This window comes from Bombus impatiens, unplaced genomic scaffold, assembly GCF_000188095.3.
Source record: "Bombus impatiens unplaced genomic scaffold, BIMP_2.2 scf_0135, whole genome shotgun sequence".
NCBI lineage: Eukaryota > Metazoa > Arthropoda > Insecta > Hymenoptera > Apidae > Bombus > Bombus impatiens.
The window spans coordinates 2,633,799-2,658,630 of record NT_176554.1 but is presented as its reverse complement, the minus strand read 5'-3'; the positions used below and the strand labels follow the sequence as shown (position 1 = coordinate 2,658,630).

General features: G+C 28.5%; 8 protein-coding genes and 1 long non-coding RNA gene across 16 annotated transcripts; 5 read left to right on the top strand and 4 right to left on the bottom strand.

The window, feature by feature from the left end:
* The first annotated feature begins 40 nt into the window (after positions 1 to 40).
* LOC100744123 (SET and MYND domain-containing protein 5) lies at positions 41 to 1,761 on the top strand. The gene is made up of 5 exons (XM_003486883.4): positions 41 to 183; positions 352 to 644; positions 722 to 1,037; positions 1,107 to 1,284; positions 1,377 to 1,761. Exons 1-5 carry the CDS (start codon positions 139 to 141, stop codon positions 1,703 to 1,705), a joined length of 1,161 nt encoding a protein of 386 aa, XP_003486931.1. The 5' UTR covers positions 41 to 138; the 3' UTR covers positions 1,706 to 1,761.
* A 744-nt stretch (positions 1,762 to 2,505) lies between these two features.
* LOC105680313 lies at positions 2,506 to 4,340 on the bottom strand. Its single transcript, XM_012381578.3, has 6 exons — positions 4,123 to 4,340; positions 3,827 to 4,011; positions 3,689 to 3,746; positions 3,141 to 3,615; positions 2,886 to 3,053; positions 2,506 to 2,797 (listed from the first exon to the last, which is right to left on the bottom strand). The coding sequence occupies exons 1-6, from the start codon at positions 4,130 to 4,132 to the stop codon at positions 2,659 to 2,661; spliced, it is 1,035 nt and encodes a 344-aa protein (XP_012237001.1). The 5' UTR covers positions 4,133 to 4,340; the 3' UTR covers positions 2,506 to 2,658.
* A 561-nt stretch (positions 4,341 to 4,901) lies between these two features.
* LOC100744010 (metal transporter CNNM4) lies at positions 4,902 to 10,941 on the top strand. 2 transcript variants are annotated; one of them, XM_012381717.3, is made up of 14 exons: positions 4,902 to 5,401; positions 5,946 to 6,243; positions 6,317 to 6,466; positions 6,542 to 6,697; positions 6,778 to 6,966; positions 7,082 to 7,255; positions 7,757 to 7,928; positions 8,042 to 8,233; positions 8,324 to 8,470; positions 8,547 to 8,684; positions 8,783 to 9,055; positions 9,131 to 9,369; positions 9,443 to 9,604; positions 9,781 to 10,941. In XM_012381717.3, exons 1-14 carry the CDS (start codon positions 4,920 to 4,922, stop codon positions 9,931 to 9,933), a joined length of 2,925 nt encoding a protein of 974 aa, XP_012237140.1. In that variant the 5' UTR covers positions 4,902 to 4,919; the 3' UTR covers positions 9,934 to 10,941. The 2 variants fall into 2 exon arrangements, with proteins under 2 accessions (XP_012237140.1, XP_012237139.1); XM_012381716.3 differs by having other exon boundaries at positions 4,903 to 5,401; positions 9,443 to 9,688.
* Positions 10,942 to 12,080: 1,139 nt separating this feature from the next.
* On the bottom strand, positions 12,081 to 14,577 carry LOC112212236. Of its 2 annotated transcripts, XM_024365466.2 has the most exons (2): positions 14,425 to 14,577; positions 12,081 to 14,313 (listed from the first exon to the last, which is right to left on the bottom strand). In XM_024365466.2, exons 1-2 carry the CDS (start codon positions 14,547 to 14,549, stop codon positions 12,999 to 13,001), a joined length of 1,440 nt encoding a protein of 479 aa, XP_024221234.1. In that variant the 5' UTR covers positions 14,550 to 14,577; the 3' UTR covers positions 12,081 to 12,998. The 2 variants fall into 2 exon arrangements, with proteins under 2 accessions (XP_024221234.1, XP_024221233.1); XM_024365465.2 differs by having other exon boundaries at positions 12,081 to 14,577.
* Positions 14,359 to 16,890, top strand: LOC100743778 (protein farnesyltransferase subunit beta). 4 transcript variants are annotated; one of them, XM_012381722.3, is made up of 7 exons: positions 14,359 to 14,496; positions 15,127 to 15,243; positions 15,333 to 15,452; positions 15,530 to 15,768; positions 15,860 to 16,160; positions 16,236 to 16,477; positions 16,540 to 16,890. In XM_012381722.3, the coding sequence occupies exons 2-7, from the start codon at positions 15,130 to 15,132 to the stop codon at positions 16,727 to 16,729; spliced, it is 1,206 nt and encodes a 401-aa protein (XP_012237145.1). In that variant the 5' UTR covers positions 14,359 to 14,496; positions 15,127 to 15,129; the 3' UTR covers positions 16,730 to 16,890. The 4 variants fall into 4 exon arrangements, with proteins under 4 accessions (XP_012237145.1, XP_012237146.1, XP_012237144.1 ...); XM_012381723.3 differs by lacking the exon at positions 14,359 to 14,496 and adding an exon at positions 14,679 to 14,808; XM_012381721.3 differs by lacking the exon at positions 14,359 to 14,496 and adding an exon at positions 14,763 to 14,871.
* A 122-nt stretch (positions 16,891 to 17,012) lies between these two features.
* Positions 17,013 to 17,936, top strand: LOC100743890 (mitochondrial import inner membrane translocase subunit Tim16). Its single transcript, XM_003486881.4, has one exon. The coding sequence runs from the start codon at positions 17,373 to 17,375 to the stop codon at positions 17,772 to 17,774; it is 402 nt and encodes a 133-aa protein (XP_003486929.1). The 5' UTR covers positions 17,013 to 17,372; the 3' UTR covers positions 17,775 to 17,936.
* Positions 17,937 to 18,038: 102 nt separating this feature from the next.
* On the bottom strand, positions 18,039 to 20,853 carry LOC100743656 (exonuclease 3'-5' domain-containing protein 2). Of its 2 annotated transcripts, none has more exons than XM_012381719.3 (7): positions 20,505 to 20,853; positions 19,962 to 20,103; positions 19,585 to 19,884; positions 19,381 to 19,505; positions 18,910 to 19,310; positions 18,449 to 18,822; positions 18,039 to 18,384 (listed from the first exon to the last, which is right to left on the bottom strand). In XM_012381719.3, the coding sequence occupies exons 1-7, from the start codon at positions 20,738 to 20,740 to the stop codon at positions 18,184 to 18,186; spliced, it is 1,779 nt and encodes a 592-aa protein (XP_012237142.1). In that variant the 5' UTR covers positions 20,741 to 20,853; the 3' UTR covers positions 18,039 to 18,183. The 2 variants fall into 2 exon arrangements, with proteins under 2 accessions (XP_012237142.1, XP_033175009.1); XM_033319118.1 differs by having other exon boundaries at positions 19,585 to 19,850; positions 20,505 to 20,775.
* Positions 20,854 to 21,729: 876 nt separating this feature from the next.
* LOC105680221 (phosphatidylinositol 4-kinase type 2-alpha) lies at positions 21,730 to 24,365 on the top strand. 2 transcript variants are annotated; one of them, XM_012381813.3, is made up of 6 exons: positions 21,730 to 22,418; positions 22,516 to 22,610; positions 22,711 to 23,203; positions 23,282 to 23,547; positions 23,638 to 23,777; positions 23,852 to 24,365. In XM_012381813.3, the coding sequence occupies exons 1-6, from the start codon at positions 22,130 to 22,132 to the stop codon at positions 23,943 to 23,945; spliced, it is 1,377 nt and encodes a 458-aa protein (XP_012237236.1). In that variant the 5' UTR covers positions 21,730 to 22,129; the 3' UTR covers positions 23,946 to 24,365. The 2 variants fall into 2 exon arrangements, with proteins under 2 accessions (XP_012237236.1, XP_012237235.1); XM_012381812.3 differs by having other exon boundaries at positions 21,739 to 22,418; positions 22,492 to 22,610.
* On the bottom strand, positions 24,152 to 24,805 carry LOC117151291. The gene is made up of 2 exons (XR_004461102.1): positions 24,666 to 24,805; positions 24,152 to 24,433 (listed from the first exon to the last, which is right to left on the bottom strand). It is a non-coding gene; the product is annotated as an uncharacterized LOC117151291 (long non-coding RNA).
* Between the last annotated feature and the right edge of the window lie 27 nt (positions 24,806 to 24,832).

The following is a 24,832-nucleotide window of genomic DNA, read 5'->3' as shown; positions in this document are numbered from 1 at the left end:
ATATTCTTTACTATTATAAATAACTGTTCAGAGTTTCTGTAATTACAATTTGACTATAGTAGTGTCATTGTAACAATTACAGACGTGCATTTAAAGGTTAGAAATTAATGTGATTTTTTTGTCAGGGATCAAGTTACAATGGATTCCAATGACTTTCAGATCAGATTAATTAACAATGAAAAGGTATAACACAGTACACATGTAATTAATCATTATTTTATATAAAAATTTATGCGTTTCTAATTATTAACTTAAAAGAGAAAGATATACGAAACTTTCCTTACATTTATTAATATAGGAATCTAAATATTGATTATTATTAAAAGTAAAATAATTATAAATGTTTTACAGGGCAAGGGCCTTTTTGCTGTACGTTCATTTAAATATGGAGATACAATTCTAGAAGAAAAACCTATAATTTGTTGTCAATTCTCATGGAACTTAGACTATGGATACTTAGCTTGTGACAATTGTTTAAAACCTTTAGAAACTGCTGAAGAAAATGTACGTAGATTGACTGGAAACTCAGCAATTATTTTACCTTATCCAGAATGCTGCGAAACAAAAAAAGATTTGATTACAGAATGTCCTGAATGTGGCACAAAATATTGTAGTATTGAATGCCAGAATGATGCTTTTTTAAGGTAATATTACAATTCCATAAATTTAATATTAACATTAAGAACATTATATATAACTGTATGAAATGTAAAAATTTTAGATATCATAGTACAATATGTTTACAATCAAGAGAAAAGGATGAGTCTCATCCCTTGGTGCAATTAAATGAAACATGGAAGCAAATGCATTACCCACCAGAATCAGCAACAGCGATGTTATTAATTAAAATGGTAGCTCTTGTTAATCAAGCTGATAATAAAGAAGAAATGCTTTCAACTTTCTCACAATTTTGTCATCGTACAGTTAATGATACGCATGAAATTGCACATAAATTACTAGGAGAAAAGTTTATTGGACAAATTGAAGTGCTCAGACAAATGATGCATAAAGCCGTAAATACAGAATTTACAGAACATGTATGTAGCGTAAATATAATTCAAAATATGCTATATTATAAAATAAATTGTTGAAATTTTAATTTACAGTGGTTTACACCAGAAGGTTTTAAAAGTCTATTAGCTTTAGTAGGTACAAATGGTCAGGGAATTGGAACTAGTGCATTTAGTCGTTGGGTTAAAAATGTATCTGCTTTGGAATTACCAAGAGATGAAAGAATCCAAGTTGATAAATTAATAGATCGAATTTATGATGATATGGAAGAAGGTAAATTTTTCTGATTTTAATATGAATTTATGTTTGTTACATAAATTGTACAAGTATAAATTTTATTTTATCATTAATGTTATCTTTTTTAGCGGTAGCTTTTTTTTTAAACAATGAAGGTTCTGGTCTTTATATCTTTCAATCATCAATAAATCATAGTTGTGTACCAAACGCAGTTGTGGAATTTCCTTATTCAAACAATGTATTGGTTCTAAAAGCTATACGTGATATTCATCCTGAAGAAGAAATATGCATAAGTTACCTTGATGAATGTTGTCTAGAAAGAAGTAGACATTCTCGACAGAAAGCCTTAAGCTCTTTATATTTATTTCATTGCTATTGTAATAAGTGCTTATCACAAGTTAATGATCCAGATTTAACATCAGAAGATGAAATAGACGATGACGACATTTCCAGCTGAAAATACGAATTTTTATAATATACATGCATATAAATAAGTTTTTTAATATTCATATATATCATAATATATATACACTTCAATTTACTTGCATTTATATAGATAATGTTATTTTACTAGCTCATAATATTAGTAATTACGTATAAACATTAAATATAAAATCGGAACTATTTACAGATATAGTTCTTTATCTGGTTTTACCTCTTTCTAAACATATTTACAAATAAAACAACACATTTCGTTACAAGAAATCAATTAGTAGACAGTATTTCTATATACTAATTCTCCATAATACATTTAAAAATAAAATATTTAATATTTAATATTTAACTTCGATATTACTTACATAATTAAAAGACACATTATATTTATCTATAAAAGCTTTTTATTTATAAGCCGTTTTATTGTATTGTAAGTATCAAATAAATTGTATGTATGTGAAAATATTCTATCCTGATATATATTGTAATATATATGTACATACATATACATATATAAATGTAAATATAACCGGTATATTAATATAATAGTAAATTAATATAACTAGTATATTAATTTATAGAATCTTTTAATATACTTTTATTGTACTTTAAATAACATCTCACTTTTCACGTATCCTACATCATAAGCTTTCTTTTAACCTTGTTAATTAATGAGACTAATATAAAACGTTTGAAAAAGAAAATGAAAAATGTACTATGTTTCTTTATTTTTAGACATATGAAAATTACATTTTTTTATACGTAAAAATTATTTAAAAATATTAAAAAATTTGTCAAAATCAATAACAAAAACATTAAAAAAAATAAATAAATTATGTCTTTATATATCATGGTAATACGTTTTTACTAATTCGTCTCTTAGAATTTGAATAATTACAAGATCATTGAAGTAATAGGCAAGCTTTGCTCGCATTAGTTCCATACCAGTATAATATGACATTTAAATATTAATTATTAATCCTTCTTAAGTGTTAATACATTTCTTCCTAATGTCATTAAATTTGATATGTAATGAGGCACTGGTGTAACCAATACACGTCGTTCTATTAACTTTGTTAAACATGCAACAATGTTGCGACTGCGAAATTCCCATCTGAAATACATTTAAATACGTAAAAAAATAGAATTTTGTTAAAACTATAAAATATTAAATCATATGATTTCATTTAAAAAGGACTCACGCTATTTGCATGTTTTCATTTGGTAATTCTTTTGATACACCTTCATGTGACAGAGGCATACTAGGCCCATTTACAACAAGTACTTCTAAGGTAGGAGGATTATCACCAAAACATTTTTCTGCATACTTTACCCGCTGCTTTTGTTGAGTAAAGTCTATACCCGTCTTCCTATAGGATATATATGATATGTGATATTACTTTTCTTTAGAACTTTTAAGTTTCATTTTACATATAAATTTTTGAAAGATATGTTACTTTCTATCAAGAACACCATCTTCATATACCACAGTTTTATTAATATTTTCAGAATTCATTGTTCCTTCTTTCCTCTTCCAACATAATTTGCTCAAAGATTTAAGATCTCTACCCATCAATTTAAATCTTTTAGAGTTTTTATAACCCAAACTTCTTACTACAGTATTTAAAATATCAGATGAAATAGTTTTTTTGGTAGAAAAAAAATATTTTTGGCCCATAAACAAAGCAAAAACGTGTGGAATTGCACGTCGATTTTCTTTTCCTTTTTTATTTTTATATTTCGTTGCTGTTAAAGACATATATGTAATATCATTATGTGTATATATCTTTACATTAATTTTCATATTTAATGAATCAAAATTATCTTGCATATTATTTTGAATTTCTCTGTTTATGAAATAATTTACAGTTTTATCAGATCCTATTAATATATAGCCATACCACATTCTTTTATTACTATGCCAGCTTATATCTGAAATATAAAAATTTCATTACATCAGTCTATAAAATAAATAAAGTCTATGATTGAATTTTGTGTGTCTTACCAACTAATCGTAGTGTTGATAAACGATCTCTTAAAATTTTCTCCGTAACTTTTTCTTCCTATAATAAAAAATAAAAGAAACGCAATATATAACAGTAAATAAAATTAATAAGATTGTATGCCTGTACATAAAACTTACGATGACAACCATTTTAATAACTTCTGCTACATTGTGTGATGTAAAATTTTTGTGATGTTTAATTAATTCGGATCTTATATTATTCCAGGATATTTCTGGAAAAACTGGCGTTACTGATAATTCTAATTCCTCGAACTTGAATCTCTTAATAACGTTAACTATCTCTTGTACAAATGTAGACGTTGCTAAAAGATTTAAAAGAAATTATTAGTGTAATTTTAACCCAACGTTTCAAAATAACCTCTTTGATTTCATAAATGACATTTCAAGATATTAATTTATCAAAGAATACTAACCGGTCGGCATTATGTACAGCAAAAACGGAATAAAATTTAACAACAGAGTAACTTTATATTAGCGTCAAAATTTATGAAACTTTCTCAAAACCATTAGGGTCTATTATCAAACATTTCACACATTAACAAAACATATATGCAAACGTAACTTATTTCCCGCCAAAATAGAAAGATTATGTGGCGCCCCCTCGACCAACTTCACAATCAACCCATGAGTGGCGCCACGTCACGAACTACAAAAGCGCCTCCAAACCTCGTCAGTCAAAAAAGCAAACCCTAACCGCGCGACACAGACTTTCCATTTGTAATCTTTTCTGCAGAATAAACCACATCTTTTTAGCGTTAGCATCTCGTCATCTTTGTAAATTGGCAAACACTAAAAATAGGAGAAAATAAAACTTTTAACTTCTTTCAAAAATGGTATATCAGTTGGTATAATATTAACCCTTTAAGGTTCTATATGTGAATGAATGAATCGTCGAGTATAACTCGAGATATTATATTTCGTATGTGATATAATATAATATATCATATAGTATATACATATATTTATAATATATACATATATTTAATAAATATGTTATTGTGTTAGCTTGCCGCTAAAATATTGAAATAGCGGATATTAACTTGGCAACAGTAACTGACGAAAATAACCAAAATGAAAGTTCAAAAATACCGCGAATCATAAACGGTTAAATTCTATAAGATGTAAAATCTATACTATGGTTGATCTGTGATAATACGCAAGCGTATTGTGACGATACGATATTATAAATGCAGTACTAACTGAGGACTGTATGAAGTTGTCACGGTGCACTTGTCGCATGATGGCGCAACATGTTGTCTGCTCAAGCACACCGGCAGCTCTTTTATTACTTGTTTTTGTGACATCCAATTTAGTAACCGTTAATACATTTACAAAAGTGAAAGTATCTGATAATTTAAGTGTCAAGTCAGTGGATGTCTTAATCAGGAAAAAATCTTTTACGGGAGAGAACGTGTCTTCTAGTTCAGGTTTCTTGATTGAAATTCTTGGCACCGGCCTCGAGAATAATGTCTCATTACTCTGGTCACGTACAATTGATAACTGCGATTCAGAAAACAAATTAAGTGCAATTTGGATCTCACCGAATGGCAGTCGTGCGATATATAAGTTCGACAAAGTTCCTAATTTTAAGGTTACTACGATCTATTTCTGTCTAAAGATCGTCAGCATATTCGGTGAAATATGGACCAATCTTGGAAGCAATTTTACTATCAGGTCTCCAATACAATCAAAGTAAGTTAAATATTAGATAACTTGTCTTTATCCGAGCATCATTAAAGAGAATTTTCTTGCCATATAAATAATAGACATTTATCGTATGACTTGGCACCATTTTTTACGAAAGCGGAAATCCCGATATTATCGACGGCAAGAGACTTCTCCTATAATGCTATAATTATATGTACATATGAAACATCATTATTTTGCTACTATGTAACGTCATAAAGGAACATGTTTATCTGATTCTATTCACAATTTCGTATTTAAACATTCAAATATAAGCAAGTTTAATTAATTGTTTGCATAAAGGTCAATTAATTCTAAAGATTAATTAATAATTTTAACTTTGCTTATACATCAGATATGTTAAATTTATAATTCTTTTAATTAAAACATTAATTTTACTTTTAAAAAGACTAACAAAGACGTTTCTTATTAAATAAACTTTGGAACAATTCTTAAAATTACTTCTTGTTAATTCTAATAATTCTTAATTCTTTTTCTTTTTTTAAATAAAGATTAATTTAATCTATTGTTTTATGTCACTTATTCCCAGAAAATATTTTCGTACAAGACGTGACACTTTCAATTTATTACCTACTGTCAATGATGACCCCGAAAATCTATTTACTCGGCAAATTCATACAGATGTGTTTATTGAGGGTCTGAGAATAGAGACATCAGCAAAGGATCCTAGTTATAGGGAAGATGGTATTCCAGAGATACTTGCTGGCAGTAAGGCAGTCATAAGATTATTTGGTTTTGGTTTCACAGAAGGTACTTTGATTACTTTTACTGATGAACCAGCCAAAAGGGGTAGTATCTGCGATAAGATTAAAACCAATGAATTTTTAGTAAGCATTTCTATCTTACGAGTTAGAAAATGTTTATACCATAAATAATTTTTTAAAAATATGATTGATACAGATACAAAATGTAAGAAATAACACTGCAACTATTGATGTGGTATTACCTCTTGGTTCACCTTTCTTCATATGTGTAAAACAACCAGTATATGGAGAGGCAGATCCAAACACTTTACTCTTTAGACATCAAGGCACTGAATCATGGCAAACTGTAAGTAATAAAGTATAATAAAAACAAAATACCATTAACCATTAATCAATATATTAGAAATATTTATTTTTACAGATATATACATATGAAAAATTTTTACCACTTTGGCTTAGTATTGTAATTATTTTCATGTGTCTTACTTTTTCTGCTCTATTTTCTGGTTTAAATTTGGGATTAATGGCAATGGACAGAACTGAGTTGAAGATACTTTGTAATACTGGAACAGAAAAGGTACCTTACTTTCTACTGCTTGGAGTTATTTCAATTATTTAATTTTATAACAATTTCATTCGATAATTCATGTATTAAAGGAAAAACAATATGCAAGAACAATACAACCAGTGAGAAATCATGGGAATTATTTGTTATGCTCAATTTTATTCTCCAATGTTTTGGTGAATTCGATCTTTACTATTTTGTTAGATGATTTAACTTCTGGATTAGTTGCTGTTATTTGCTCTACTTTAGCTATTGTAATTTTTGGTGAAATTTCGCCACAAGTAAGTATATTTGCAAGAGTATATATTTTATTTTCAATAGAAACATTGGATAAAAACATAACTTTTAAATTTTAGAGATAATTTAATAATTAGGGAAATTACTTTATACCTTTAGGCTATTTGCAGTAGACATGGATTGTGTATTGGAGCAAAAACTATTTATATTACCAAATTAACTATGGTATTAACATTTCCAATGAGTTATCCTATCAGCAAACTTTTAGATTTCCTTCTTGGAGAAGAAATTGGCAATGTATATAATCGTGAGCGGTTAAAGGAACTTGTGAAGGTATGGGGTAACGAAGCAACTGTTATAATTTTCTCTTTTAGCTTCCTATATTCTGAATATGATCTTTTCTGTTTGCAATTTGAAGTATATATTATCAAAACTCCTTTTCAAATTTTTTCCTGTATGGATCTTATCAGAATGCGTATGGATAGGACAGATAATTATACTAACATCTAAATTCAATCATATGTAGGTAAGATATAGATCTACTGACGTTTGTTTGGAGTTTTTATACTGTTCAGCGTATATGTTAGATTACTTATCATCATGAAACTTAAATAAGATAACCTTACACTCTTATACTGTGCCAATTTAAGTTGAATTTATCTTCTATATATATATGCATTAATATAAAGATAAATAATATATTTAATTAATATCCATTAATTTTATCAAGTGTGTTATTCATGTAATCTAATAACATTATCAAAGATTTCATATCAGTATATGTGAATTATACGTATAATATATAAGTGTGTTATTCTGTATTGTTATCTGTAGGTAACAACAGGATATAATGATTTAGAAAAAGATGAAGTGAACATTATTGCTGGGGCATTAGAGTTGCGAAAAAAAACTGTTAAGGATGTAATGACAAAAATTGAGGATGTATATATGTTGGATTATAATGCCATTTTAGATTTTGAGACAGTATCAGAAATTATGAAATCAGGTTTAAATTTTGCATTACTTATATGTTTATCAATAGAATATAGAATATTGTTTTTACAAATAATAATACATATACATGTACAGTTTACATCATTTATTATTGTTACTTTTTAGGTTTTTCTCGTATACCAGTATATGAAGGTGCAAGAACAAATATTGTTACAATGCTTTATATTAAAGATCTCGCATTTGTTGATCCAGATGATAATATGCCACTAAAAACTTTATGTCAATTTTATCAAAATCCATGTAACTTCATTTTTGAAGATGTTACGCTAGACATTATGTTTAAACAATTTAAAGAAGGTTTATATCTTTCAAACTAATCTATGTCATTGGATCGTTTAATGAATCTCTTGTAAAAGTAAAAATATATCTAACCTACACTTATTTTAGGTCATAAAGGACACATGGCATTTGTTCAAAGGGTTAATAACGAAGGCGAAGGCGATCCTTTTTATGAAGTAATAGGATTGGTTACATTAGAAGATGTTATAGAAGAATTAATTCAAGCTGAGATCATGGATGAAACTGACGTCTTTAGTAAGTCACCTGTATGAAAAATGCGCTATATTATATATGCATGAATGCAATTAACATTAATAATGTTTTCTTGCAGCGGATAATAAATCTAAGCGCAGAAGACAAGCTAGACATAAAATACAAGATTTTACCGTGTTTGCAGAGAAGAAAGAAAATCAACGAATTCATATATCGCCTCAATTAACATTGGCTATGTTTCAGTATTTGTCTACAAGTAGGAAGAAGTGTTTTGATTTAAGAAAATATGAAATTTATATAAAACATTATTTTAGTGCTGTTAAAATGTATCTGAGTGTAATATATGATCCACAGCTGTAGATGCTTTTAAGCCCGATACAATATCGGAAACTATTTTGCGTCGTTTACTTAAACAAGATATTATTTATCACATCAAAGTGAAATCACGCGAAAAAGCAAGAAATGATCCCGTAGCGGTAATTTATCAACAAGGAAAAGCGGTCGACTACTTCGTCTTAATCTTAGAAGGTCGAGTTGAAGTTACAGTTGGAAAAGAGAATATGATGTTCGAAAGCGGCCCGTTTACGTATTTTGGTTCTCAAGCACTTACTGTCAATGTTGGAATTGGTAAAATTTATGTTAAGATTGCTCCTTATGTCTAAAATATTCAGCATGTTCATGGACTTATATGTAATTTTTCAGCTGAGTCACCTACCAATACAAATCCTCAAACGGTGGGAAGTATACAATCGATCAATTTAGATTCTATGTTACGGTATACATTCGTTCCTGACTATACGGTACGGGCAGTCACGGAAGTGTTTTATGTCAAAATTAAAAGATCTTTATATTTGGCTGCGAAACGAGCCACACTTCTAGAAAGAAGTCAGAAAGATTCATTACCCGGTCAGGAACAACAATTTGACGACGAAGTAGAAAAGGTTAATTGCATGATATTAATGGTTTTAAAAATATGATCAAATTTATATTATATAATAATTTCATAATTCTTAGTTACTACATTCTTTGGATGAAGATGATCGTAGTATGCCAGAATCTCCGATATTGCCTGTTGACAAAGAAAAAGAAAGTAAAAAGGAGAAGGAGAAAGAGAAAGAAAAAGATAATGTGCAATCTCCTATTCACAGTGCAACTGCTCCAACTTCACCCGCTCCAGTCAGTGCTAATCCAATTACACATTCGAAATTCATCTCATTATATAGTGATCATAATGGAAAACTTAAAAATTCACCAGTAAAGGTTGACTTTTTATTATCATAATTTCATTATTTTAATTTTATAGAATGTAAAAAATTATGCTAAAAAGTAATGACTTCATACATGTATTCTAGACAACAATAATCAGTCCTGGTCAGGCACAACCTAAGTTAGATTTAAATACAGAGATTCTGGCTCGTCAAGAAGCAAACAGAGCTATATCAGCAAAAAAATTAATCGAAGAAGAAGAAAGAACGAATCTCCTGCCTAAGCAAGAAGACTCTTAACGTTCGGAAAATAGTCGACAGCATTTAGTGAGTCGACATTAACACTGCAGGTATTAAACAACGAAGAGCAGGAAAAACCTCTATGACATACAATGCTATCATGGCATTAGGTACTTAACAAATTACTTAAATATTTATCGCGAAACAAATTGATAGTTGATCTTGTGTATTTTAAGTTTCAAATATTTGGGTTTGTGGAAACCACCCACTATGTCCTACATATATAAAGTTAGTACGCTCAGGGAAAGTTGCCAAAATTTCAGATACTCATATATCTACATTTGACTCTTCTTGTAGTCTACGTAAACAATTTCATACGTAATTAAAATTTAATACACTTTTAATCAATAAATGTTGCATAATTTTTTATAGATATTTTATATTTTAAAAGAGCGGAACACTTACTGAAGATTGTTTATTCTCGTTATTATAGCAAACTTCATTTTCTATTGTTTATCACAAAATGCATATATATTTTTCAACTATTCTTCTTGAACATTTGTAAATATCACTATACCATGCATTTCCTCATAAGAACGATACTTAATGATATGTGCATTTCATATTGATGAAATACACATTTATATGACATTTCTTAATGATTACATATGAATAATCCTGTTGTTATGCTTATGCCCCACAAAGCAAATGAAGTTTTTAAAAATTTAAAAACAAAGTAGCCAAATTTAAATGCAGTTGTATAACTACAATTAGTTTTTTACATTTCTTACACCATCAAGTCAACAAACTTTATTCAAGGATGTATTTGATTAAGAACGTGTTACATTAGAAGGTTAAAAGAACTCTGAATGTATAATTTAATATATTCTTTAGACACATAGAGTTCTTTGAAACGACACGTCATTTTTCAGTTATCTTGTATTCGTTAAATCATATTCCTTACACAAATGTGAATAGTGTAAATAGAAGGAACAAATTGTTCCCATTTGTAATGAATTATGAAACTCTCGGTATATATGGTATAAAAATACTATGTATTTTTATTCAGTGCCTTAAAAAATTTATAAACTGTGTTTAATCGTATTTAAAAAATTGCATTTTAATAAGAAATAGATATGATTTCTATAGCAAAATTCAAATTATATGTTCATTTAAATTTATTTGCTATAGTAAAATGCAATTAATTTAACTTTCGGTTTAAAACAGAAATTTACTTTGTTTATAAATCTTCTTTCATTTATGATGTATGTACAACATGAATAGTTATGTGTTTCTTAGAAAAAAAAAAGAAATGTTGAGCGATAACACAATCCCTGTAGACAAATAGTGAATTGCAAAGAGTTCGATATTTTAACGATATATGCCTAATGTGTGCTTTTATTCCATTTGTTTTTCTCAATTACTATATTTTTATTATACAAAAGAGTGTGTGTCAGATATAAAATTTAATGTTCAACATTTGTACATATCTTAAGTTTCAAATAGTTAATAGTTTAAAATAGTATTTTATGAATAGAAGTTTTTCTAAATTTCAAAAAATCTCTAATAAAAAAATCATAAATATATAATTAGCCATTAAATGTGCAAAGTAATTAGATATTCTAAAAAAAATTTAGTATTGGTTTTCTTGACAAATGAAATTCAATTCATGTACTCACTCTTAAAAGCAGAACAAGTCTACAGTATAGAATTACTTGGATAGAGTGATGAAATTTATAATTCTAGATATAAATTATTGCAGCTTATCGTTATTTTTTCTTAAAATTTAATAGATAGACCATTACTGCCATATTTTTTAAACTTATAAATATTTCAATAATCCTTTCAAGTAGCTTTTAAAAGTACGTAAGAAATTGAAAGCAATTACTACCATTATTTGTAAATATTAATTATTCAAAAACTGAATGAGATACTATAATTTCAAAGTATGAAATGTAGCTTATGCATTTTCATTACAAAAGAATATTCATTTTAATGTAATATGAGCTTCAGATTTAAAAGAAGTCATTCAGATTTTAATTTTTATATAAATATATATTTATTATTTAAGGAATTTTATGTAAATATGTTTGGGTATTTACATAAAATATGTTTAAATGTTTTGGGCAATTTTATGGAATATTTTACATTCGTACGAAATATACAATATAACTTTAAGATCCATATACTCATATTAACACATTATGTTACAATTAACATTAATGTATTTAGATTACAATAGATAGACCATATAGTGTCATGTATTGTGTAGCATTTATTGTTCTTTTATTATTTTTTTTCTTTATTGCTTAGTTCTTTATTCCCAATTTATTTTTAATTTTCGATGAATATTACAGACAATATTTTTACAATCCATTTAGTCATTATGCATTCTATTAACAGCAATTTAAAGTACTTATTGAAATTTATTTATATTTACAGTATTTTATAGAAATTATAGATATCACTAACTGTGAGTTTATACCCATAACAATTTTATGTTATTTTCACAACAGAAATTGTATTTTACTAAGTGAAGATATAAATATTAGTGAAGCATGTGAAAGAAAAATTAAAAAATAACAACTATTTATGTGTGTTATATTTGTAAACTGACTTTTAGTCGATTAACATTATGTAATAGTGTGCCTATAAATAAAAATAAGTGTATATTGCTCACATCAATAGCAAAATTTTGCCAAAATCATGATGCAGAAAAAGATATTCAGTTATCTCTTTCTGCACATTATTCCTTGATAAATCAAAATATTATCCAAAAAAAGGCATACACATTAATACTAAACTAAAATGCTCTGTATTGGTGTATAGCAGGGAACTGCACATTGCACATAGTTTCAGCAACATTGTATAATCTATATTGTATAATTATAGAATTGATAAAAAGCATGTCGATAAAAATGTGTATCCAAAAAAAGAGTCAAATATTTATCAACATATTATTATATCCGCAAAATAAAGATACAGTTTTGTTTTCAAATGCATTCGATTTTTTTTGTTGGATTCCTATATATTCAACTCCTATTTCTTATATAAATTTATATTATAAAAATATAACGTAAATATCAAATTTTAAAAAAATCCGTTCGTTTGTATGTTGTTAAAATTTATATATCACTAAGTTCTTTTCTTAGACTTTTCTTAACTTCAGATAATTTTTTCATATTAATGTTTCCTTCTTGTATACAAGTTTTAAGTATGGCAATTTTAGAATTTATAAAATCGACATTCAATCTCTTTTTCTTCTTTCTTCTTTCCAAATAATCACTGATTACATAATTCCTTATTAGACACCAAGGATATCTTTTATCTCTAAAAGCTATTAAATCTATTGCAATTTGTGATGTATCTGCCATTAAATTTTCAGGTATATAAATATCAGCTATAGTCTCCCGACCTACTATTTTCTTCATACAAAACAGATTTTGATATCCCAATTTTACATTAAGGACGACCCAACTATTTTTTGGCAGGACATCGTGAAAATTTGCTGATAAAAATATCCGATTTGCTATGTAATTTATCATCATTTTTGGACATAACTGTATCTTGTCTTTATGTGCATATAAATTTATTCTTCTTAATTTATCCTTTTCTGCTGTTAATATTTCATTTAAAGTTTGTAATTCTTGAGTACCTTTATAAATCTTATCCATTATAAGTGACACACCATCTAACATACTGGAGTGAAGATTAATAAAAGTATTGCTTTCCGTTGACAATGTTCTTTCTACTGTACTTATAGGAAACTCTACTAACTGATTATCTTCTGTCAAACCTAAGATTATATTAGAGTCATATGATTGTAAACAAACAAAGCTTTTATCTTCAACTTTTACTTGATAAATATTATCAATTAGTAATTGCTTCTTTACATAATATAATTTAGATTCATGTGAATAAACAATCCATAATATATCTTCTAGGGATTGGCTAAAACCAGCGCAAATGGCTTGTATCTGTGTTCTTATATAAATTGTTTCAAAAACAAGCACATTATCTTTTGAATGCATTAAAATAATAACATTTGTATTTGTAGTAAGAAGTAATGCTGCAATTTTGGAACTCTTTCGTACAGGTATTATATTACTAATGGAATAAATACTGCTATGCATTATTTTTACATTTTCATTGATTAGCATTAAAAGTTTTAGTCCATCTGCAATTATGCATAAATTTTTTACAGTAGAATCATTATTTGTTAAAGTTTTCATAAAATATTCCACAATGCCATCCGCATTTAATGGATAAACATAAAGTTGACTGGGATTAGTTTCTTTGGAAGAAAGCTTAAATAGCAGTTTATTTGTCATTTCTCGCTTATTATCTAAATAAAGATACTCATTTCTAGGTATCAATACTTCATGAAAAACAGTACCCATTCCAATTGCATTTTTACTTAGAACAGCAAATTCTCGGTCCCTTGAAAGTTTGTAAACGCCGTGTGGAATGCAAATTAAAAAAATTCGGCCAGTAAAACATTGTATAGTTTTTATTGGAGCTGGAGCTGTTAATACTTTAACAGATACGTACTCATTATTTGTATATGGAAATATTATAAGTTTATCTTGATTCCAGCAAAAACAAGTCCTTTCGTCGTAAAATGTATGAATAACAAAATTTTTTGATGAAAAATTAGTATCTGTAATAATATACATTATTATTATTGCAGTTCGCGATATGTGCTAAACACCACGTGTTATTTTTCTTTTTATTGCGCAATAATATCAATCTAGCAATATACGTGTAAATAATATTTTATAACAAAAATGCTCCTGACATTTTTACTTGTATAAAAATTACAAATTAAGAAGAAATGTTCGAATAGGTTAATTCTCCTAGAGACAAAGCGCACCATCACACGACAAGTTTAATAACTAAAGCTTTCTTCTTACATTTTAATCATTTACGTATCTGGTGCAACTTCTAATTAGTTACTGTCAGAGAAATTTTAACCTTCTCCTTGTCTTGAGTCTTGAAGTAATTATTATACGATCAACGTGAAAGTGATATAACCCTTACAACATTATTCAATTCGAAGAAATTTTACTTGAAATTCAAAGTTTTACTAAGAAGCAGAATTTTATCATTTAAAGCAATGACAAAAGACCCATCTTTTTTCCGTCTTTCCTTTAAAATCTCGTAGTACAATCTTCGTTTTATATATATATCTTTATTTTAATACATGATTTATTTCTTTCAATTGTTAATACAATATATCCACGTGTTTAATAGATCATGTGGAATTCAAAAATTAGTGAACGTGATGAACCACACATTAGAACTTATGCCGAGATATTAAAACAAAAACAGGATGATGAAGGATATCAAACAACAAGTTCAATACGACAAGTATGCTTTCAATATCAATAAATTAATTACCTACCAGATATAACTTTCTTTTTCTGTATTGTTAATATTCCTTAATGTTTTGAATTTAGGATCGTGTTGAAAATGATATACTGAAATTATATAAATTAAGTAATGAACCTGTTTTAGCAAGACAGAAACATATTCAGTTCTTAAAAAAATCTTTGTTTCATCTTACTGAAGCTTACCAGGTAAGAATATCTAGATTGTATTTATTAGCAATCTATGTTTTAATTATACTTAAAATTGTTATATATACTTTTTGTAGTGTTTAGATTCTAGCAGACCATGGCTCTGTTATTGGAGTCTACATTCTCTTCAAATCCTAGGAGAACGTTTAGAATATGATGAATATTCAAAAATTATTGGTTTTTTGGCCAAATGTCAATCACCAGAAGGAGGCTTTGGAGGAGGTCCAGGGCAGCATCCTCATTTAGCCTCTACATATGCAGCAATAAATGCTTTATGTACTATTGGTACTCCGCAAGCTTATCAAGTAATTGATAGGTATATACATAAAAGAAGTGATCGAAAGTACACATTTTAAGAGATTTTAATTTAGAAATTCCATTTGTAAGATTTTGTGTATTGATTTTAGAAAAGGACTTAAACAATTTTTAGCATCTTTACATGGAGAAGATGGTTCTTTCAGTCTACATAAAGATGGAGAAACAGATATAAGAGGAATATATTGTGCTCTTTCTGTAGCAAAACTGACAAATGTATATACTCCTGAAATATTTAAGGGAAGTGAAAGTTGGATAGCTAAATGTCAAACATGGGAAGGTGGTTTTGGTGGTTCTCCTGGCATGGAAGCTCATGGAGGATATGGATTTTGTGGGTTAGCAGCACTTATGCTTCTTGGAAAACCTCACTTCTGTTGTTTGAAATCATTTCTGGTATTCAGCTGATATAGTGAATTTTATAATACGTATACATTAAAAAAGCCATTCTTCATATCTATTTATTTTCAGAGGTGGATAGTAAACAAACAAATGCGTTTGGAAGGTGGATTCCAGGGGCGCACAGAGAAACTAGTAGATGGCTGTTATTCATTTTGGCAAGGTGGAGCCTTTCCACTGATTCATACAATTTTAAGTATGGAGAACAAAGTGTTTAATTCCGCATATTGGTTGTTTAATCAAGAAGCCTTACAAGAATATTTATTAATCTGCTGCCAACATCCTCATGGGAGTCTTGTAGACAAGCCTGGAAAGTATGAAACACTGCTATTACTTATTGTAAAAGCAATTTTATAAATTATTATATTTATTTCAGAAGTCAAGATGTATATCATACATGTTATGCACTTAGTGGATTGTCAATTGCACAGAATTCTCCATTGCCATTGATCATTGGATCGCCTAATTTAAATTTAGTGAAAATAATTCATCCTTTGTATAATTTAGAAAATTCTTGTGCAATTAATGCATTGAAATATTTTAATACGCTGCCGATACCTGACTGAGCATACATTTAATATTCAAAATAAATTGATGGAATATAAATACTTTTATTTCATCTTAGTAAGAAGTTTAAAGACAGGTTCTACTTTATTTTACATAAAAATTGACCAACAGATTGTAAATATAAGATTATTGAATAATAAAAGTAATAATAATTATAAATTATTGAATTAACGATTTTTTAATTCCAATGTTAATCAAAATTTAATTAACATTATTTTGTTGATGTTCCTTTAATCACTCATAACCTCACACGTCCTCTAAAAACGAAAACAGCCTATCTATCTAATATATATTGCATCTTTATGTAAAGTTAGCATTCTACAAATTTGTTTGATACTGTAATATAGACATCATTTTTTAAATTAGAAACTTCATATACAGACAATCAGTAATATTAGAGTAATATATGTATTTCTATATAGTACATGTGCGTTTTAAAATGGTGCAATACGAGTATGAGACGTGCAACGAATAAGTTATATAAAGAAACCATCGTAAAAATTTGAAAACAGTGATATTACTATTTGAATATCATAAAAAAGGAATTTTGTTTAGTATAAATATTTTCCGAAAGCTAAACCGCAAAAGAAAAATATACTGCAAATTGTTTTGACAACTATTTTCAATAAGAGGGAAGAGGTTATGGCAAAACACTTAATACAAATAATTATAATGGGTACACAAGTCGTTGTTAAAGCATTTACACGTGCATTACGACAAGAAATTGCAGCAAGTCAAGCTGCTGCACATAAAACAGGTGGTGGAGCACGAGGTACTCAACACGTCGCAGCCAATTACAAGACTGGTATTTCTTTGGAAGAAGCACTACAAATATTGAATGTTGAACGTGTGGATGAAGTAGAAGCTATTGAACGTAACTATAAGCATCTTATGGAAGTTAATGATAGATCAAAAGGTGGTTCTTTTTATATTCAGTCAAAAATTGTACGTGCTAAAGAACGTATTGACGAAGAACTAAAAACTATGAAGACTCCTCCCCCAAACAGTAATTCTATACAACAAAATGTTTCAAAAAAACTGTAATACTAGAAATTTAATTGATATACTTTTGAAGTCTGTATATATAAATGTAATGACACTTTAGTCACCAATAAATAATATGGAACATCTATCGACAAAATTGATATACTTATGTCTTAGTATTGGTTAAAATGTTGAAATAAAATAAAACGTTATTTAATAAGTCTCTGTTTTTTACAAATTAAAGGTTTTTACAAATTACAACCAATCTTATTCATCAAAGTAAGGTAGAAAAGGAAAAACGTTATCGATTCTTATGTACATGTGTGTAGATCTAAATATATAAATAATATGTATGTACATGTATATATATAAATATATGCACATAACCAGAGATACAAATTTATGTAACAGTCTTTTAATACAAGTACTCGCTCTTATACGAGTCCTTTAGGTACATAATATTTAAAATTCAGTATGCCAAACCAGCTACCTTTGCATCTTCTGGTTTAATTCTGTTTTGTGATTGATGAATAATTAATCTTTCTTGATTGTGATGAACAGACCATAGATTTGGTAGATACTTTGGCTTCATAGTCAGAAGAAAATGTTCCCTCCACATACGTTCCAATTCTACTAAACCGCCTTCCCTTTTATGAAAATATTGAACAACCTGAAAAATAAAATTTGTAATATTTTTATAGAACAAAAGAACATCTATCATTCATTAATGATACCTTTAAACCATGAGGTTGGCATTTAGGTTGATCAGGATTGGGTATTGATATTGTGTTCTCTAATTTTTTGTTTAATACATCAAGCAGAGTTGGTGTAACTTGTTTCTCATTTGTACATTCTAAAATATAATGTTCTAAATCTTTACGTCGTGCATCAGGCAAAGTTGTTCTTTCTCTTAAAGCTTTAACAGCTGAATGTAACTTCCTTGAATTATCTACATTTTTATTACGTATATGTGTCAATGGGCCAACTAAAGGTGCGTCGCACATGTCTGCTAGCTTTCTTCTGAGCTGCAGATCATGATAATTGCTAATTTCATGACAAGATGGACATAATAATAATATATCGTGAGATTGATGTGCTTTCATCACCACTAGAAAATATTTGGAAATTTATTAATAACGCATTTTACTATATGTGGAGTTTAAATAAAATTTTATTTAAAAGAAATTTAACTTACATGGAAAATATTTACGATATTCTCGAGGTACAACGTTTTTTCTAATAAACTTATCTGATGTTCCACAAACCACACACTGATTGATTTTAATTTGTGTGTAATACTGTCCAACTTGTCCCAAAGCTCGCCCAGAAGGTTCAAATTTTAACCTGACGGTAAGTGGTTCCTTTTCAATTACTTCTCCTAATCCTTTTGTAAGATACCATTCTGCTTTTTTACGATCACATGTACATAATATTTCTCCATCTGGTGCTTGTAAGTAACAATTATGATATAATGGTTTATTTCTTGTAGGTACATTATTTTTACGTATAGTGTTATTATTTGCTTTGTAATTTCTGGTATTCTTGCCAAAATGATTATTTTCTGTAATAGTTGTGTGTTCATGTTGAGCCTTGAACCTGGAATTCAAAATATTTTTAATATTTGATATTTATAAAATAAATGTTTTTAATATATTAAACATATTACCTCGTATCAATTACATCATTAGGTACACAATGAAAATGCATATTTAGATTTTTATTACACATACTTTTTATATAATTTTTTAAGATTTCCCACAATGAATACTTCTCTTTCATTTTCTGCGTAATCTATAAAATATGAAATAAGTTATTAGATATATTTTTCTGTAATGAAATTATTTAAAATGCATTAGAGATTATATTTTACTTGGTCATAAATAAGAACAGATGCAATTGCATCACAAGCAGCATATGCTACTTGCTCGTCAGTAAGAGTGCCAGCATCCCAATTGCCGCACCTAATTTCTATCAATTTATCCATTTCCAAGCCTAAATATTGCAAACTCATTGCAGCTAAACTTTGTGGACTTGGTAGCTTCACTCGTGCTGCTAATGTCCTTAAATCAATTGTACTGCTAACTCTACACCCATAATCTGCTAATATCTTCTGTCCATCCTCATATGAAGCAACTCCTACTTTAAGAATATCTTTATTAGCTAGTAAATCCTAAAAAAATGTTTGTCATATTATTTACATAACCATTTAATTTACATATTGATTTAAATTTGTGAAATATTACATACTTTCAATTTTTGAGGAATATATCCAATTTTGCCAATGCGAAAAAGGCCACATACTCCATTAAATGTAGCAAGTTGAAGCAAAGAAACAGATCCTTCATTGACCCATTCACAATCAAAACCCAGCACATCATTAGACAAGTTGCTTTAACACAAAAGATATTTATTCCAAGATAAACAAATGAATAATAATAATGACGATGTTTAAAATTACATTTCTATACTTTTAATTATGTATTGTCATAAAATGTATGAAAATCCTAATTATATACTTAGGACCATTACCAAGCAAAAATTTATTATTGTAAAAAGATATATGTATGATTAAAATATATGAATATACTCTAAAATTCTTAAATAGCAGGAACTTATTGAAGGATAACAAGTAAGTAATTAAAAAAATATATATCAATATAAATAACGTTCTAAAAGTCCATAGTTAGGTATACAAGAAAAAATGTAAATAGAGCACTAGTGTATACTTTCTATATATAGCATTTAGAATATGTAATTTAATATTAAGATAAAAACAATTGTACAACTTACCAATGAATACGTTGAATAGCATAATCACATTTTTCTGGAGTATCAGCTAAAATGATTTTGTCCAATGTGATTTTAAGATCTTTCTTCTTATTATCACTTTGCTTACAGCTTTTACTGTTTATACATTGACAGAGATGTCTAACACTTTGAAAGACATTTTTGTGATATTTGGAGGCCAAAAGTACAAGGCCCACAGTTACGCATACGAGAAACATGTTGCCCCTTACAGGATGCATTAATTGCACAGATAAACTTTTATTTTTTAGAAAATTAGAATTAAAATTTCGTATGTACAATTTATTTTCCCTCCTTTATGTATATTTGTGTATGTATGTACATATATATATACACATATGTAAATGTATATATGTGTATGTAAACACATATATAACTTTTTTAAGATATAAATATTTACATTGATAATTGGTAATTAAATACTTTAAATAAATTATGTTAATTAAATTTGTTATCTAATTGAGCTATAAGAATTATAAATCATGACGACCGGTAGAGGAATAACGATAAAGATGAAAAGTTTCGCGTAATCAATGCACGAATTATTGAATTATACAAAATAATTAAGTAAGTACGCAAAAGGCACATCACGATCTTAATTATGAAAGAGTAAGTTAATAACCGGACAAGGTTTAAGGGAAACCGAAGCTACTAGAGCACCGGCTCACGTAAGTACACGGATACGAGTATCACACACGACTATTATTCTAACGTTATCTTCCTTGTTTATATTTCGATAGACCGTTCTATATACTGATTGGTTGATGTGACTTTCTAGACAATTTTTGTGATGAATTCTATTTATATATTATGTTTTATAATTTTATCCGTTAACATCGTTTATTATATAAACTAAAAATAAAATGAGATTTTATAAATAACATCATACATTTTTGAGAATTTTAATTGTATCTACAAAATTTAAGTTTTTTCTATGCATCTTTAAAAGAAACTTTTCAGTTTCATACTTTTCAACTTCATGGTATGTGTATATAAATAAAATGTATTAACAAAGTGTAATATTTATTTAAAATTATATGGCAACTTTATTATTATTCACTATATCTGATTTAAAAGAAAAATACGATTAATTAATCAATTAATTATAAAATACGATTAATTATATTCACTTTGTGTAGACAAATTTATGTAGACAGAATATGACGAATATATCTATATAATTAAAGATGTATTTTCTGTATAAATGGAAAGCTATAATTTATATCTACATGCGAACATATACAACAGTATAGAAAAAATTAAGTATGGCGTTAATCCTATCAGCTGATATCGTCTGCTGGAATGACGAGTCGTAGATATTAATTAGTTACACAGTGCTCCCCTAAGCATCATAAACATATGCCTTTATTCTATGGCTATTCTCATAAGTTAATAAATTCATAATAATTCAGAGTTGTTATTTTAATGACGCAATGATTGCTTTAAAATTTGTAATGGCGAAAATACTTGTTAAACACGAGTTCGATCGTTTGCATCATTGACAGGTGGGAAAGGAATATGGGGAAATAGATAGGATTATTTGTGCAAACGATTTTTTAAACAAACGGGTGATAAAAGGATCTGCCAAATAACTAGCAGATTCGGTTGTAATGAGCGACTCCGAACAGCGGCAATTACACGTGCCTTATCGAGAATATCATAGCCAGAACAATACTAATACTTCTGCCTTAGTGGAAACTGATGCATTGGTAGATCTTTCAATCACATCTAACAATTGTTTGCCAGTAAATGAGTGTTCAGAACTAATACCAGACGTTGAATTTGTTCCCAATCTGAGCAACGAACAAACCATAGCCATTGATTCCCCTGGGATGGACCGGGAGAGCCAGCCTCTCCTTGGTCGACTGGAGCTGGATGTCACCTTTAATCGTTTCCCTGGTTTGTTAATATCTATTCTAATAGATTTATCTTCTAATTCTTTATCTCTAGTCAAATCTGTTATATGTTATAGATGATCCACAATTCTCCGAGTTAGTATGGCAGGCTGAATTGGCAATAGACAATGGAATCTCCCCCGAAAGGATATACCAAGGTTCTAGTGGCAGTTACTTTGTAAAAAATCCCACAGGGGTAAGGTATAACTTCATTTTATATTTAAAAATTACAATCTATTTAATCAACCATTTAAAATCATAATCTTATAACAATAACAAGACATTTTGTCTTATAGAAAATAATAGGTGTTTTTAAGCCAAAGGATGAAGAACCTTATGGAAGATTAAATCCAAAATGGACAAAATGGATGCACAAACTTTGTTGTCCGTGTTGTTTTGGGAGAAGTTGTTTAATTCCAAATCAAGGATACCTCAGTGAGGCGGGTGCAAGTTTAGTTGACCGTAAATTGGGTCTGGGTATAGTTCCAAATACTAGAGTAGTCAAACTTGTCAGTAAAACATTTAACTACCCACGCTTAGACCGTCAAAAAGCTCGTATGAAGCAAGCTATCATGGACCAGTTTCCTACAGTGGGATCTCATTTCAATCGTATTGGTTTGCCGCCGAAAGTTGGTTCTTTTCAAGTTTTCGTAGATGGTTACAAGGATGCTGATTACTGGTTAAGGCGATGGGAAAATGAACCTCTATCACCACGTCTTAGTAGAGAATTTCAACTTCAATTCGAACGCTTAGTTATTTTGGACTATATAATTAGAAATACTGACAGAGGTATTTAACGTTTCGTAAGATTTTTTTATTTTTATATTTAAAGCTAAACTATTAAATGACACACTGACTTTTTTTAAGGTAATGATAATTGGTTAATTAAATACGATAATAGTAAAGGAAAAAACGGATCAGAACAGGGTGAAGTAAAAATAGCCGCTATAGATAATGGTTTGGCTTTTCCTTTTAAACATCCCGATTCATGGCGTGCTTATCCGTATCACTGGGCATGGTTAAGTCAAGCGAAACAACCATTTAGCGATGTAACGCGAGAACTTGTATTACCACAACTTTCGGATCAAAATTTTGTACAAGATCTTTGTGACGATTTATATCAATTATTTAAAGTAAGTCGTATAAAATGGCGATTATTTTATATAAACATATATAGTATTCTACAATCATAACTCTACAGTAAAACACATTTATTCTTATAGCAAGATAAAGGTTTCGATCGACCTCATTTTGATAAACAAATGAGTGTAATGCGCGGTCAAATCTTGAACTTACAACAAGCTTTAAAGGATGCCAAAAGCCCTGTGCAGTTGGTACAAATGCCTGCTGTGATCGTTGAAAAGTATTTTACATATTTTTTATAAGTTACAAGAAGATATATAAATAAAATTTGATCTTACCAATGTTATTTTACAGGGCCAAGGGAAACGGAGCACCAAGACTATTCTCGTTCTCTGATACATTTACACAGCGCTTCCAGAATAAAAGCCCTTTCTTCTCTTGGTGTTAAAAAGATCTTGAATGCTTGAAAAATAGCATTAGCCCTGTGTCAACTGAGAAGAATTATTCGATGCATTACAAATATCGCATCTTATTATTTGTGCTGTCTCTCTTAATTTTATCACGCATTACTACCTCTTTTTTCAAACGCTAGTTTCTAATCTACGGTCTGCGTAGATTTATCGACAATTACATTTAATTTATCTTGTGTTTATACCATTTTCTTTTAATTCGACTATATTAATTCGAATCATAGTATGATTATATTGTATACAGTAAATATATATAATGTTAACACAATGTTTTTCGATATGCTTCGTGGAAATGTGAGACAAATGATAAAACGAATGCAGGCACTGTTTTACGACTACGCATATACATGACATCCCCTTAAAATGAAACGTGATCAATTACACGTAATTGCATTGTATGTTTTCTATGTCTTCCATGTACTATTGTCTTAAAAACACATCGATTTACATGCATTTTCGCTAGATACTGTCGAAAAGGAACATTTATCTAATCTTAAAAATTAACTGTGATCTAAAATAGCAAAAAGACATATTCTTATTGTTTAAAATAAACATTCTACATATTCATATTATATTTTTATCCGATACGTACGAGAAAATAAATTTTCTATTAGTAGCTAAGACAGAAATTTCCATTACAGTTATTATTAGTAAATCATTTCGGTCTATAAAATATCAACAAATATTTTTGTTCTTACCATTGCTATGATTTGAGTATACAAATCGATCATCGACACAATCGATTTTATCATTGGCTTTATTTTGTTTCCATTTAAATAACGATGACATAACAGTAACTTCGAAGTTTGCCTCTCCAAATTGTATGTCACTGAAGTCATAAAACGGAATGTAGAGATTCGTGTTC